Below are 16844 nucleotides of genomic sequence, written 5' to 3'. Positions count from 1 at the left end.
AAGACTTATTGTGATGCCACAGACTTGGCATCAGCTGTTCCTGGGTTATGAATAGTCAGTTGAGACGAACTGATCAGTGCAATGAGGATACACAACAACAAGACAGTGCAGAAGTGCATAGTGCAGTTTATTTAACAAAGTAATGTTCAAGCAAATGCAATGGGTATTCTTCTTCAATAAATAAATAATCCATAAAACAAGTGTTCAGTGTGAGTCTAAATCAATTAATCAATAATCCAGAAGAAATGTTAAAATCAAGGTTAAAAACACAGAGATAAAAATCGGGATACTTTTCTTCTATTCTCCTGTGAGCTTCAGTACACCCCTCTTGTGTGCCTCCCTGCTTAACCATCAGGTCTTCTCAGTGGGTGTGAGACATGGGCAAGCGCCATCATCCATTGTCCAGCTTTTGTCCCAGCCACATTAGCTGGTCACCCCTGGGCCATCTGAGGTTTAACTCACAAAGCCAATCAGCCTCTGTGATCAACAGGAGCGACCCACCCCTGGAGCTCCATACACCTTGCTCTCCGCAGGGCCTCCCTACCACCAAGCCTCCTGTTTTCCTGAATTACTCCATGTTTCTACACAGCCATTTCTCTCTCTCTCGATTTACTCTCTGTTTTGATCTCTTCTTCCCTAATCCTTTCTTATCTTTCATTTTCAGTCCTTCCTCCAATCTTTTCTTTCTCAATCTCTCGTCAGACCTACTCACACATTTTATACACTGCGTGGGTACAGGTGCTTAGCTTAACAACCTGTGGAGCATCACGAGGAAACGGTGCGAGATAACCACTTGAACACACAATCAGCCAGCTTCCCCATTGCTCACGCCATGGCCACACAGCCTTGCAGTAGCATTCACTCACATCCAGTAACCCCAAGCTAAAATCCTGCACCGCCATGGACCCCTAACATGCTTAACCACATTCAAGGATTCTCATGGATTAGTCTTTGATTAAAAAATAATATATATATATATAAAATACTTTTTAAAAACCACGCTTATATAAGCTATATAAGTTAAAAAGATTTTAAGAAGTGTTTTTTGAATGCTGACTGATGAAAAGTGCCCACACTTTAATTTTACAAGTGATGTATGCGAGACTTATTTTTTACTTTTTAGTACACCTTTAAACTTAATATAAGCGTGGTTTTTAAAAAGTATTTATATTATATATATATATATATATATATATATATATATATATTTATGTTATTTTCAACTTTTTAGTCTTGAATTTGTTTTAGTAAAATTTTGTAATCAATATTTTAATACCCCCCATGACTCTGTAGATAGGATATAGCAGGTTGGATAATGGATGGATGAATATTTTAACACTTCTTTTTACTTCTTTCCAACGCAAATCGAGTTATCACAACAAGTCAGGAGTACTATCAATACATGGCAACATCTGGAAGATGTCTATCTATCTATCTATCTATATATATATAGAGAGAGAGACAGAGAGAGGGAGAGAGAGTATGTTATATTATATTATACATTCATTCTTCAATGATTCATCATTGATATGGCACTCTGTGTGTGGATGTTGCTCATGTAGAGCTTGCATGTTTTCCCCATGTCTATTTGTGCTCTCCTTTATGTATTCTTGTTTTTCTCCCACATCCCAAAAAATGAGAAGGTTAGGGTTAACTGCTGATTCCAAATTCAGCTTTGAATGATCGTGGGTGTGTGCACTACAATGGACTGGCACCTCATACAGGGCTGCTTACTGCCTTAAATCCAGTGATCTTGCCCCCATGGCCCAGAATTGACTGATGGATTCTGACTAACTTTGATCAACTCTGCAAATTAAAACCAGACAGTTCACAGAGCATACCAACAAGTAAAACTGCAGAGGCATTTTAAGAATTTTTAGGAGAGTGATGAGCAATTTACCCCCCTTTAACACTGCAAGCTTAATCCACTTGGCTGCATCAAGAGTGATGTCAGAATTTAACCCTGGCAGTTTGCGCTCTGTCTAGCCCTAGTTATTTTGCACTTGATCAGTGGAAATTTGATCCACAAAGTGTTTTTCAGTGCATCAGTTTAAAACGGAGCACAAATAATGTTTTGCACCTGTCTGCTAGAATGCACTATATTGTGTATGAGGCGAGTAGTGTTAGAAATACGTAGCGTTTCTTAGTCAAGAGGTTTTCAAGCTAAGGTCCACTGCCATATTGTACTTTCGGGGCTGATAATTAAAAAAAAAAAAAAAGTTTGTAAACATTGTCTTTAAATTATCTAATATAGTTTTTAAATAAGTATAACTGTAAATGTTCTTAAAAGTAGTCCTATATTGATGTAGTTAGAGCTATGGGTTTGCAACCAGTGCAATATACAAGCAGCTCCCAGGTGACACACCTACACAAAAAAATGAAAACCCTGATGCAAAATGGCCCTAAGAACACACAGTGGCTAAAGTCATGTCTTGGTGTTTGGTTTTAATTCTGTTCTGTTCTGCATCGTCTCACACTTCTTCCTCTACAAGACTTCTTTCTCATACCGCCCAAGAAACCTCCTCTTCTGTGGTGGACTATTTCAGGCAAAATTAAATAAATATATATCAGCATCTTCAACTCTGCCAGTTTCAGCTTGGACTCCTGTCTTTTCATTAGTGCCTCCATCTCCATACCACACAACAGTACCTTTACATAGACCCTCCCTATTACTCTGGCAGTTTCTCGTCTATCACATATCATTCCTGTCACTCTTCTCCAGCCTGTCCAACCTGCCTGCACCCTTCTTCTTCACCTCTCTGCTGCACTCTCCCGTTGCTTTGGACTGTTGAAAAGTTGTCTACTTTCACTGCATCTGCTCCTTGAAGTTAATTGTTCATTTGTTCCTTGCCAAATGAAAAAAAAAAATCACATACAAACTTCACCAAAAAGTGAAATATTTTATTTCAGAAAAAATAAAGTGTTCCATTTATACAGTTAATTTGCAATGCTAAGGATTAGAGCTGCCACTTTCACAACTCACTTTCATTGTTGATAAAATTATTTCTCAAACATAAAGAAGTTTCATTTCAGGGCTAACTCTGTGATTTTATTCAGTGTGATAGAAATCCAGACCTCAGCAAAATATTTGCAATAGTTAAAACCACCTAATTTTGGAGAATATCACCATATAAGGATTCATTATTCAAGTCAAGTCAATTGGGGAGCATGCACTGGTACAGCGCGTTGCCGCACCCACTACACGACGAAACAACTCGGGATCCCAGTTGGCAACCCCCCAGACAGACACGCGGTCCAATCCCACTCTCTGGAAATGACCCTGTATCTGCCTCAGCTAGGTGTTACGTGGGTGACCCCTGGCCTGGTCCAGCCACTCAGGTCACCAACAATGAAGATCTTACAAGCCAGATCACCCTCGGGTAATCACGCCACACAGTCATAGTGCTGTAACTGACGCTCCCTCACAATGCAGCTAATGTGCCTCATTCGGGACTCCATGAGCAACTGCTCATTCGACACAAAGTCAAACCAACGGTACCCAAGGATTTTCCGGAGTGACACAGTATGTATATTATATCACCATATAAGGATTCATTATTCACAACTATAAAAAAAATGGTATATTGTCATAATTCACAGATTCAAACTTTAAAATCTGCAGTTTCTTTTAACACTGCCTATGCTCAATTAGATGCCAACATGTTTAATGTTAAAATCAATAAACGGTGTTACTAGCTGCAACATCGTGTCAATCACTGATACAATAGGTCATCACAGAGGATTAATAAAGTTCTTATGTGCTTTCAGTAATCAACTAATCACTGGAAAATTTGAAAATATTACTGTAAGGAAATCTAAAATACATTTCCCTCTTACATTGGACTGATATGCATGTTGAACTGTGGATTTTAATAATTTAGAGATGTCACCATTGTGGTTATTTTTCAGTAGCTTATAGAAACTGGAGTCAGAAAGTTGATAGAGATCTTCTTGGACATTTTGGTGATGTTAGAATGTGTTGGACACTGAATTTAGGCTTAGCCTTATTCCTAAGTATTTGGCATTGAATTTATCACAAGATGTATTTCTTCAAGAATGTTTTATATAACTGTTATAATGCAGGTGTTTATTTTTAGGGACTGTCTTGTTCATTGTTTTCTTTTGGAGGACTTTAGCCCATGAATGAGTGACCAAATCAAAAGCTGTTTATATTTTAAGAAGTTTATAGAAAGGCTTGCTGTTATGATATGCTTATAATACTTGTTTACATGCAGTTGATGAAGAGCTAGATTGGTCATCCCAAAAGACTCAGTAGCTTATCAAAGATAATAAAGGAATGCTGTTTAATATATACTGGCGTAATGATTTTGGCTGCCCTAGCATTTTTATTTTAGCTACAAATATTAACTTAGGCACTGGAAAGTGTGAAATAGATCCCTGGAGCTTACTTTAATCAGTTGGGGAATATTAATGGGACTGGACTGCTGCGCTACTGAAACCACAGTTATTTTAAGAGTGCATATGCTGGGAGTTAAATTATAGTTTGATATCTGTCACCTCTGTATTGACACTGGACCTTAACCAGGGCATTCCATGGCAGCAATGTCAGCTGACTGGGGCAACCCATACAGTATGTACAGATGCTGGTGTACACTCACACTCTGCAGTGCTCTGTCTGAATTCTTCCCTTCATTAGATAATTTGGACAATCCCTGTTAGCATACCTCTTTTAAAATCCAAACTATCCAAGCATTTTGAGGGTTTCAGGATTCCTTTTGGGCAGTTCAAGAGTTCATCTAGACCAGAAAAAGCTCCTAAAAATGATTTTTTTCTTATAATCCAAATTCCACAATAAAAGTATTTAAATATCAGCTAAAAAGGGTTTAATCTGCTCAACACATCCTCCTCGCTTGTGACTATGTTTCCATTTTTATCCTTTATGACCCTAACCTGCTGCACATCTTTCCCAGCTTAGTCCCTCTGTCTAGCCAATCGGTACTGGTCCTTTTCTTCCTCCTTACTGTCCAACCTCTCATACAACTCATCATACGCCTTTTCTTTAGCTTTCGCCACCTCTCTTTTCACCTTGTGCCATATCTCCTTGTACTCTTGTCTACTTTCTGCATCTCTCCAACTATCCCACTTCTTCTTCGCCATCCTCTTCCTTTGTATACTCTCCTGTACTTCCCCCTTCCACAACCAGGTTTCCTTTTCCTCCTTCCTCTTTCCAGATGTCACGCCAAGCACCCTTCTTGTTGTTACTTTTACTACATCTGCTGTAGTTTCCCAGCTGTCTGGTAACTCTTCACTGCCACCCAGTGCCTGTCTCACCTCCTCCCTAAACTCAACCTTGCAGTCTTCCTTTTTCAACTTCCACCATTTGATCCTTTGCTCTGCTCTCACTCTCCTCCCCTTCTTCTTGATCTCCAATGTCATCCTACAGACGACCAACCTATGCTGCCTAACTATACTTTCCCCTGCCACCGCTTTGCAGTCTTTAATCTCTTTCAGATTGACTCTTCTGCATAGGATGTAATCTACCTGTGTGCATTTTCCTCCTCTCTTGTATGTCACCCTATGTTCCTCCCTCTTCTTAAAATACATATTCACCACAGCCATGCCCATCCTTTTTGCAAAATCCACTATCCTCTGACCTTCTTCATTCCTCTTCTTGACACCATACCTACCCATCACCTCTTCATCTCCTCTGTTCCCTTCACCAACATGTTTATTGAAATCCGCTCCAATCACCACTTTGTCTCTTGGGTATGCTGTCCATCACCTCATCCACCTCATCACCTCATCCAGCTCACTGCAGAAATCTTCTTTCTCGTCCACCAAACACCCAACTTGCGGGGCATATGCACTAACAACATTCATCATCACACCTTCAGTTTCCAGCTTCATAATCATTACTCTGTCTGACACTCTTTTCACCTCCAAAACACTCTTGACATACTGCTCCTTTAGAATAATCCCTACCCCATTTCTCCTCCCATCCACACCATGACAGAACAATTTGAATCCACCTCCGATCCACCTGGCCTTACTCCCCTTCCATTTAGTCTCTTGCATGTACAATATATCAGCTTTCCTTCTCTCCATCATATCGGCTAACTCTCTCCCCTTACCAGTCATACTGCCAACATTCAAAGTTCCTACCCTCAGTTCCACTCTCTTTACCTTCCTCCTGTTCTTCTGCCTCTGGACACGTCTCCCCCCTCTTTTTCTCCTTCTTCGGCCAACAGTAGCCCAGTTTCCGCCTGCACCCTTTCAGCTAACAGGACTGGTGGCGGTCGTTGTTAACCCGGGCCTCAACCGATCCGGTATGGAAATTTGTATCGTTGTCCGCATATTGATCTGGCAAAATTTTACACCGGATGCCCTTCCTGACGTAATCCCTCCCCATTTATCCGGGGTTGGGACCGGCGTGAAGAAACACACTGGTTTGTGCTTCCCCTGTTGGTTGGTTGGTTTAATACAGTATAATAGTTTAAAACAGCAAGTAAAATAGTTTGAGAATTATGCTTTTCCTCCAGGAGATCTGCAGGGATCCGAGGCTTTTTGTGGATGGCATCAGCTCTCGAGATCTACATCAGGGCAGCCTTGGGAACTGTTGGATGGTTGCTGCCACCTCCTGTCTTGCCACAGAACCTGCTGTCTGGAAAAAGGTGAGCGATTGATGTAGAGTAACATGAATGGTCCAGTGCTGGAGAGCAATTTGAAGGTTCCAGGGTTGAGCAGGTCTGTCTGTTGTGCTGCTCCAGTGTGTCCAGAGTTCAGTAGTCCTGGAGATTGTCAAGTGTCAGGGACAGGTATTACTTTCTGTAGCTTTAAGACAATATTGCTTTGTTACAAAAAGATAAAATCAGTGTTTAACTAGGACCTTCACCCCTTTTTGCAAGAAATCTCTGGAAACAAAGGACTTTCTCTGTATTCCTTCTGTCCAGGGACGTGCGGTCAGGGGAGGCAGAGCCTCAGCTGTCATCAAGAAAAGTAAAAAAAAAACTAATAATGATAATATAAAATAAACATGTCCACTGGTCTGTGCTATAAATTTGTTTTCTGTATGATCCCAATAAGTTTGATAATTTCTATAGTCAAAATTGTTGAATTTGCGCATTTCCTGTTCAAATACTGGGGTGAAACGCAAGGTGCAGCAGCGACGAGCCTCACCTCACCTCGGACTGCGCTCGCCCTCACACATGGGGTTGATGCATGCAGTTGGCACGTGCCCATTGCTGTCTCTCTGTATGTCGCCAATCTAATGTTTGCAGACACGTTTATTATACACCCTGACTTCAAATATCTTTAATGAATGTCTATGACATATTCAGTCTTGCTGATTGGACATAAAGCTCCAGTGAAAAGGCACAAGGTGAGGCAAAAAGTGCCGTGCCGCTCTGAAGGGTGCACATGTGAACCCAACATGTGCTTTTTTGCTGCTGTGTTTCTACGTAGAGGCTCTGGGCGACAATAAGTTAGCGATATCAGAAAGTCAAGTGCACTGCAGCGGTCCATTTATTTTTATTTTTTTGTTCTGACTGAATGCCAAAATGGAAGATTAAGGCAAAACTAAAGGAAAATAAGGAGGACTTTTACATGAAAGTGATGGAGATTTTTGTGGAGAAGGATAGGTGCATAGACTTCATTGATAAATAAAGGTAAGACCATAAAGGTTTTTCAATATTATAAAAAATGGGATCAGACTAAGAAAAAAAATTCAATATTTAAAAACTAAATTTTGACCTTAAATAAAATATTCTTTTGTTTTTTCTTGTTATCCTTTTGTTGAACAGTCTGTATTAAATTTGACTAAGTGTCATAATTAAAAGCTTTTAAAAACAACCAAATATTTCAATTAAGGTCAAAATTGTAATGTGTTTTTTTGTGCACAACTCAATACTTCATTTGTATTGAATGAGTTTGAATTGTGGAGTTGCAAAGGCAAATTTAGAACACATGGAGGGTGCAGAGCAAATCCACTCTCTCCGCTCTTTCTCACTGCTAGAAATGTAACATTCTTTTTTAGCCAAAAATGCACCTTACCGATGTGTGTGTAAAGAATGCTGATGAGATATGAAACATAACCAGTAGTCAATGTGCATGCTGCAAATTGAATAGTGAATAAGCTACTCTTTTGGTTTCATATATTTGTAAATCTGACTCTGAAGGAGTCAGTGCCTCACCAGCCATGAACCTCACCTCACATCACTGCTTCTGTCAGACCCCAAAGAATGCTTTTTCTAAGACTGATACAGATTAATAGTGAAAAAAAGTAAAAATTATAATAAAAGGAAACCACGAGCAATGTAGTAGTAGTAGTAGTAGTAATATTAAGAATTTCAAAAACAAATGACATCACTTTTCTACTTACCTTCGTTTGCGATTCAATTTTCTCAGCATCATACCAACTTTTTAATGCCCAATTGCTACTCCTCCTGCATTCACCATTTCCAACGAAAATACAAAAGTGCTGAAACTTTTTGAACATTTCCTCATAATAATAATAATTAGAAATAACATATGGTATATATCAAGGATTCTTTACAAGCAGGTTATGCAGATGAGTGTAAAGTTCTTTAAATACGCAGGACACAGTGATTTCCTTCATTTTGATCAAACTTAATAGCTGCCTTCAGAGAGTAGGCAAAGAAGCAGAACCCTCAGAGTTGAAAATAAAGGGCATAAGAAGGAGTTTTTGTTATGTTAAGGTATCGATATACACATATTGTAGCTAAAATACTTAATTTACCTAAATAAGTGTTTTGGGGAAATGATAGCAAAGTGGGTAGTACAGCTGTCTTGTGACCCTACAAACCTATAAATACATCTACAAATTTACAAACACATTTCTTTGTTGCCTCGCAGTTAGGAGACCCAGGTTCACTTCCCAGGTCCTCCCTGCGTGGAGTCTGCATGTTCTTCCCGTGTCTGCATAGGTTTCCTCACACAGTCCAAAGACATGCAGGTTAGGTGCATTGGTGATTCCAAATTGTCCCTAGTGTGTGCTTGGTGTGTGTGTGTGTGTGTGTGTGTGTGTGTGTGTGTGTGTGTGTGTGTGTGTGTGCGCACGCGTGCCCTGCAGTGGGCTGGCACCCTGCCCGGGGTTTGTTTCCTACCTTGTGCCCTGTGTTGGCTGGGATTGGCTCCAGGAGACCCCCGTGACCCTGTAGTTAGGATATAGCGGGTTGGATAATGGATGGATGGTATTTCTTTGTTATTACAGTTCAACTTGCAAGATTACAAGATGAACAGTTGCATTTGTGCTGCACTCTTCTGTTTCAGGTGCCTAACACAATGCTCCATGCAACAATTTTGTATGTTTTGCTTTGTTTGAATGCACTGTTATGGATATATAAGAGTTCAAATAATACATTAAATGTATATTTTTGCATTCTGTGTAATTTCAAGTGTATTTGTAATTACATTCACTGTGAATCCCAGCAGGATGCACAATCTGAAATTTCACTGAAGCAGCAACAAGCAATTTAGCAGCAATATAGTCTGCAAAGGCCAGGCATCTTTCCAGAATGCATCATCAAGCATTTTGAATTAATTAAGGTGTTTGTTTATACACAAGAAAGATCATTGGGTTCCATTGAAATTAGCTTTAAAATGTACTTAAAAATAAGGGATTAGTCTCTATTGAATATGGTAAGGTAGATCACATGGATTCAATTTAATATTTAAGCATGATTATACTATTAATAATTGTAGTTGTTGTACAGTATCGTTTTGTGTACAGAATAGAATACATTGAAATCCTTACCTGTATGTCCAATCAACATGCAACATGCCACTACGCTCCAGCCTTTATAAACCTTGTGGTAAGTTAAAATGAAGGACAATCTCGTCGGACGAAAGTGATTTTATCACGTTGCAATTAAAGGTTCAAATGGAATTAAACAACAAACGTAAGGTGCCTGGGTGAACTGGTGGAGGGAGATTGGGTATTGCCTGTCCCAGCACAAATGATCCCACCTCAATGATTAGTTGATGAGTTGGATCAGATATGTTCGGGCCTGGAGCACAAACTGTTCAGGCCAATGGGTCCTGACGACAGCGACCTGTCTATGTGAAGGGAGGGCCGGTGTCTTTTCAAGCAGCGCTGAGTATTGTTAAGCTGCTTCACTAGTGGAAATCTGAAACAAAGGTGATCTATCAAAACTATTTCTGGATTTCAATGAAAAGCTGGAGATGTTTTTATTAACATAAACTGTTTAAACTGAATGAAATGAATAAGGCAGTTGTGTAATATTAAGACAATCAGACCATGTAGCTGACAACAGTAGCAAAATGGTAAAATAACACAACTAATTTATGTTTTAATAGCTTTATCAATAATATATAAATTTACTTGAACAATTTATTTTTAATGACCTTAATATTCACAGCAGATTCAAAAAGTATTCAGACCCCTTCACTTTTTTCACATTTTGTTATGTTGTAGCTTTGTGCTAAAATTATTGAAATTCATTTTTCTTTCATCAAACAACACACAATACTGCAGAACTACAAAGAAAAAACAGAATCGTAGAAATTTTGGAAAACCTATTAAAAATAAAAAAACTGAATTATCACATTCACACAAGTATTCAGACCGCTTGCTATGACATTTGAAATTTGGCAGAGGAGCATCCCATTCACTCGATCATCACTGAGATGTTTTACATTTTTTTTAGAGTCCTCTTGTGGTCATTTCAGCTGATTGCACATAATTAGGAAAGACACACACCTGTCTATATGAGGTCCTCCAACGGACAATGTGTATCAGAGCCAAAACCAAGCCAGGAGGTTCAAGGAATTGTATTAAGGCATAGATCTGGGGAAGGCTACCAAAAATTCCTGCAGCATTGATGGTTCCCAAGGGCACTGTTGCCTTCATAATTCTTAAATAGAAGAAGTCTGTAAAAACCACAACTCTTCCTACAGCTGGCCACTCAATTGCTACGCAATTGTGGAATAAGGGCCTTGGTATAAAAAGGTGACCAAGAACCCATTTGTCACTCTGGCTGAGCTCCAGGGAACCTGTGTGGAGATGGGAGAAACTTCCAGAAGGACTGTGCTTTATGAAAAATTGACCAGACAGAACCTTGTCCTCAGTAAACACACACAGAAGCCAGCTTGGAGTTTGCAAAAAGGCACCTGAAAAACTCTTGGACTGTGAGAAACAAGATTCTCTGATCTGATGAAACTAAGATTAACATCATGTCTGGAGGAAACCAGGCCCCCCTCTCATCACCTGTGCAATTCCATTCCAACAGTGAAGCATGGTGGTAGCAGTATCATGCCATGGGGTTGTTTTTCAGAGGCCAGGGACTGGGAGACTAAACAGGGTTGAGGGAGGGCTGAACAGAACAAAGTACAGAGATGTCCTTAATGAAGACCTGCTCTAGCACACTCTGGACCTCAGACTGGGTTAAAGGTTCAAATTCCAACAGGACAATGACCCTAAGCACAAAGTAGTGACAACACAGGAGTGGCTTAGGGACAACTCTGGGAATGCCCTTGAGTTGCCCCACCAGTGCCAGCACTTGAACCCATTTAAACATCTCTGGAGAGAACCAAAAATAAATGTCCATCAGTGATCTCCATCCAACCTAATAAAGCTTAAGAAGATCTGCAGAGAAGAATGGAATAGAATGTGTGAAGCTTGTCACATCATACCCAGGAAGACTTTAGGCTGGAGTCGCTGCCAATGGTGATTCAACAAAGTACTAAGTAAAGGGTGTGAATATTTATATCAATGGGATATTTCAGTTTGTTTAAAATTTAAATACATTTGCAAAAAATTCTCAAAAAAATATTTTGGTACAAGTCTGCAACACAGCAAAATGTGAAAAAACTTAAAAGAGATCTGAATGCTTTGTGAATGCACAGTGTGTGTTGACACAATGCTGAAGTAAATCCAATGCATCTTTAAAAGCAATAAAGTAATGATTCCTACAGACTAATTACAATAACAGTATAACCAGTAATGTATGCAAGATCATATTCTGTATGTGATTTTACTATTTATTGAAAATGTCAGCTGTACTTTTCAATTTTCAAAGTTCAGTTAAAAAAATAAATATTTATAAGACTGACTTGTCCAATAAAGTCATCCATTATCCAACCTGTTATAACCTCCTGGGGTTTGCTGGAGCCAATCCCATCAAACACAGGGTGCAAGGCCGGAAACAAACCCCAGGCTGGGCGCCAGCCCACCGCAGAACACACAACCAAGCACACACTAGGACCAATTTAGGATCGCCAATGCATCTAACCTGCATGTCTTTGGACTGTGGGAGGAAACCGGAGCACCCGGAGGAAACCAACACAGACACGGGGAGAACATGCAAACTCCACACAGGGAGGACCCGGGAAGCAAACCCGGGTCTCCTAACTGTGAGGCAGCAGTGCTACCACTGTGCCACCCTCATATAAAGCCATAAGAAATTAATACTGCTATATTATTTTAGAAAGAAATGGCAATGGCTGAATCAAGTTCACTGTACCATGTTGTAAAAATGCATGGAACTAAAATTATGCACACTCACTTCAACTTTGCACTTAACTGATCTCAGTGGCAGATGCTGATCTTATTTTGTGGGATGCAAATTTTTAGCCTTCCATTCATACAGCCATCTATCTATTTTAAGCAGCCCATCCAGGTCCAGATTAAGAGGAGATGGTGACTTTCGTGCAGTGCCAGTGCTTGGTTATTTTGCACCCCAGGCCAAGCTTATTAGCAGGCCTACCAACTGTTTGGTAACTAACCTGTGTGGCTGGGTTCCCCCCCCCCCCCCCCCTTATAATCTGCACCCTAGGTGAATGCCTAATTCGTCCTGCTCTCATAGCACAGGAGGAACCAGTCCTGAATATTCATCACTCTTTTATTTAAACCAAAATTATATAGCTACAGAGGGGTGCTTTGTCACCCTCATTGCCACTATTGCATTTGAGCTGCTGGATTCTTCTTAGACAAACAGGGTGGAAGTAAAAGGAAGGATGGTGGGAACTGAAAGTTAGCATCATTCTATTATTAAGCATGGGGAATTAAGGTTGGTGCTTCCAGCCAGGTCCTTCAACCTGCAGGGGAAACTTGGGGGTTGGTGGCAGGATTGGCACTCTAGTCACTGTAAAAAACCTCACACTGTTCCACTCCATTCAAACTAGTGTGGTGCTGAGGTGGCATCCGTTGCACGGCTGCACTCGGGTCCTAATTTGGCATCATGAGGTGGTTCGTCATGTGGTGGGTGCCGCAACGTGCTGTATCAGTGCACGCTCACAAAAACATTGCTGAAGTCCTTCTTCAACACAAATACCACACACAACTTTAAAAAGCATTGGAAGCAGCAACATTCTTCTTTATTCACTTTACAACCTAAACTTTAACCACTCAAATGTCAGCCTCTTTAGTTCCCTCAAAGATGCCATCCATGGCAAGAGGTTTGGAAAGTTATTTTAAAAGTGAAGGAATGACTACGAGAGCAAACTACAGGCTCATACAAGAAGGGTAGTCATGCTTTTGTTTCTCATTGGCTAAAAAGGAATTGCTCCAGGACTACTTTATGTAAACTGGGAAAATGTTTAGAGACTCCATATCAGGTCTAGGCAAGTATGTGGATGTAATAATGGGGTTCATAAAAAATGAACAATTATGTGCCTGTTAAAACAATGTACATATTTTTTGTGTTATACTAGGGGGCTTTGCCCTCTGCTCGCTTCGCTCCCCCACCTCCTCCCCCAGGGGGCACGTTATGCGCCAGCCACTTTGTGTCTCTGCCACTCACACTATAAAATGGGGGGGGGGCTGACTGCATGCTAAGGAGATGCAGTCGGTTCAGCTGCTGGCTTGCTGCTGAGCTGTGTGTTCTGCTTGTTGTGCTGCGTGTCGATCATTTATAAGCCTGTACTGCAGCGGTCCTTTGTGAATTTCCCATTGGGATTAATAAAGTATCTATCTATCTATCTATCTATCTATCTAGTCTCACTGCCTTATCTCGGAGGATGCTAAAATGTTTCGGAGAAAATCACGTCTCTCTCCTTCCAAGATTTTTTTTTTTTTTATAATAGAGAGATGTCTTAATGTTCTTCTTTGTCCCTTGTGTGTTGTTGGTGGAACCCCAAGAAGGCAAGGCCGTTAAATGAGGAATCTGGGGAGCCACCCCAGCAGGTATTTAAGCTGACATGGCTGTTATAGGATTGTTGGATGGTGAATTATGTTTTGTGTTCTTAAGAATTTTATATCAGTTTTCCTTTTTTGAACCCTAGGTTTTGAATTAAGGTATGGTCTGTTATAATTAGATTATTTTTTAAAAGTTCCTGAAGCTTTCTATGGCCCTTACCTGCAAAGTATACATTATTTCTAGGTTTTCTTACTCCAAATATTTTAAAATTGCCATTAAAATTTTTTTTTTAATTACCATTTGAAAGTTTTATATTTTTTCACACTGTTCTGCCACGCTATGTTTGTTTTGGTGCATTCATCACCTTCTTTAGGGAACAGTGTTCCTGTTACTATGATGACATTCCCATCGTCCCTCAGGGTCACAATTGCTGATATCATCAGAGTGACGATGTTTAGATCACCACATGAGACTCCTGTCTATCCGACATTTGGATTCCAAGAGCATCTCGTGTGGTTCTTTAAGTTTACAGTCTTCCTGGTTCCCGAATCTCTGCTTGTTATTTCGTAACTTGATTTTCTGATTAGCATTTCAGATTTAGTGAATGATTGGTGGGCGGCACGGTGGCGCAGTGGGTAGCGCTGCTGCCTCGCAGTTGGGAGATCTGGGGACCTGGGTTCGATTCCCGGGTCCTCCCTGCGTGGAGTTTGCATGTTCTCCCCGTGCCTGCGTGGGTTTCCTCCGGGTACTCCGGTTTCCTCCCACATTCCAAAGACATGCAGGTTAGGTGGATTGGTGATTCTAAATTGGCCCTAGTGTGTGCTTGGTGTGTGGGTGTGTTTGTGTGTGTCCTGCGGTGGGTTGGCACCCTGCCCAGGATTGTTTCCTGCCTTGTGCCCTGTGTTGGCTGGGATTGGCTCCAGCAGACCCCCGTGACCCTGTGTTCGGATTCAGCGGGTTGGAAAATGGATGGATGGATGAATGATTGGTTTGACTTATTGCTTATCGACCCGTATTTTTTGACCATGTATCATTCTCCCAGTTCTTTTACATAAAATCTTATGTTTTTCCTCGGGAACAGAACACTGTCTCAGTTTTCAATTTGCTTTAGGTTTCTACCCTTTAGGCAAATCTTATTTTCGTTCTTTTATACTGTAATAAATTCTTACAAAACTTTGAAGTATTTAGTTTTGTTGGCCAAAGTTTTTTGTGAGTTTTCTCTCTCCCCTTTTTAGATAGTGTGGACACTTGAAGTCATTTTTTTTAGTGTTAAAAATTATATTCGTGACCTGCTTTGGCTAGAGACGCCTGCCTGTTGTCTGATCCAATTTTTGGGTTGAGTTTGGGTTCTGTTTAAGATTTCTTATTATGGGTAATTCAAATACATCACTATTTTTAGGTTTAGAGCATTTTTATTAAAATTATAAATATGTTAAATCTTACCATTGTTGTTTCCCCATGTACACTGTCATGTCTGTTTATCATTGCCAAGGTATTGCTTAGTCTGGTGGATGACATCAACCATGCTAGAGTATAAAGCAGAGGTGTCCAACTCTGGTCCTGGTGGGCCGCAGTGGCTGCAGGTTTTCATTCTAACCATCTTCTTAATTAGTGAGCCATTTCTGCTGATGAATAACTTGTTTTGCTTTGGTTTTAATTGACGTGACTCAGACCCTCTTTTTCCTCAATGAGCAGCCAAAAATGAAAGACAAAAAAAATGAGCCACCACATGGCCAGCTAACCTGAAAATAAAGAAAGGTGAAGGTCTCGGTCATGTTGGTCTGCTCAGGTCAATAAAACATCTTGACGGTGGTCTTAGAAAAAGCAGAAAATCAACAGTCTGCTGTGGCAGAATGAGAGCAGCAACAAGTCCTGATATTCAAAAACAGATTTAATTAACAGCAAGAATTGGCTTCTCATTAAGAGACTGGTTGGAGTGAAATTGGCTAGAGTGTGATAGTCCAGTTTAGCTGGTCATCTGTTGGCTTGTTTCACATCTCATTTCCGTTCAGCTGCCATTTAATGAAGAAACAAATCAATTCAGAGGACTGAATCCTTAAAAACAGGGCTATTAAAATGAAGGGAAAAGGAGTTAATTAGCAGTAAAAACTGCTCGCTGATTAAGAAAAGGGTTAGAATGAAAACCTGCAGCCACTGCAGCCCTCCAGGACCTGAGTTGGAAACCCCTGGTATAAAAGTTAGCAACGTGTAACTCCTGCTTATCCAATATTGCAGATAAAAACAGTTTTACTGATTGGTGACTTAAGGTTTCAAGACTATTTGCTCCAAATAAATAACTATAATTTTTTTTAGGGTTTTTAATAAAAGATAGGGCAAATTCTATAAAAAAAGAAAAATCCATCCTTTCTTTTGACTATGTCTCATCTTCTGGTCACTTTAAATGCCTCCTTCCAAAGGCATAACAATTGATACCCCACTACTTTCCTAATTTGAGAAAACCTCATTTTTCTGAGCTTAAAAGGTTTAACATCACTTTAAAATGGATGTCATCATTGAAGTTTTCAACATATGACTGTATTATGCACAAGAACTCACATCCACCTATTATTCCTGTAATAATTCCAAACATAATATGGTATACATTCAATAATATGTTGCATTTTTAAAAGATTGCATTGTGACACAGTCTCAAGCAAAATTTGGTTGAGCTCAGCTAACCTTGTTATAAATTGTATTTTACTTTGAATTCACTTGAGTGTCATTAGCACTATTGACCTGGCTGCCATTGTACTTCTATCATCTGAAAGT

General features: G+C 40.0%; 2 protein-coding genes across 5 annotated transcripts in view; one reads left to right on the top strand and one right to left on the bottom strand.

Annotated features, from left to right (window-relative positions):
• Nucleotides 1-16844, bottom strand: part of LOC114648745 (transmembrane 4 L6 family member 5-like) — a 213519-nt gene that overhangs the window by 84295 nt on the left and 112380 nt on the right. The window lies entirely within an intron of this gene.
• Nucleotides 1-16844, top strand: part of LOC114648741 (calpain-5-like) — a 43248-nt gene that overhangs the window by 6707 nt on the left and 19697 nt on the right. For all 4 annotated transcript variants that reach the window (XM_028797954.2, XM_028797952.2, XM_028797951.2 and 1 more), the window contains one exon: nucleotides 6501-6632. In XM_028797954.2, coding sequence (XP_028653787.1) covers nucleotides 6582-6632 — 51 coding nt within the window. In that variant the 5' untranslated portion in view covers nucleotides 6501-6581. The remainder of the gene's footprint in view (nucleotides 1-6500; nucleotides 6633-16844) is intronic.

This window comes from Erpetoichthys calabaricus, chromosome 3, assembly GCF_900747795.2.
Source record: "Erpetoichthys calabaricus chromosome 3, fErpCal1.3, whole genome shotgun sequence".
In the NCBI taxonomy this organism is placed as follows: Eukaryota; Metazoa; Chordata; class Cladistia; order Polypteriformes; family Polypteridae; genus Erpetoichthys; species Erpetoichthys calabaricus.
The sequence above is the reverse complement of the archived record's forward strand: the minus strand, read 5'-3'. Positions and strand labels throughout refer to the sequence as shown.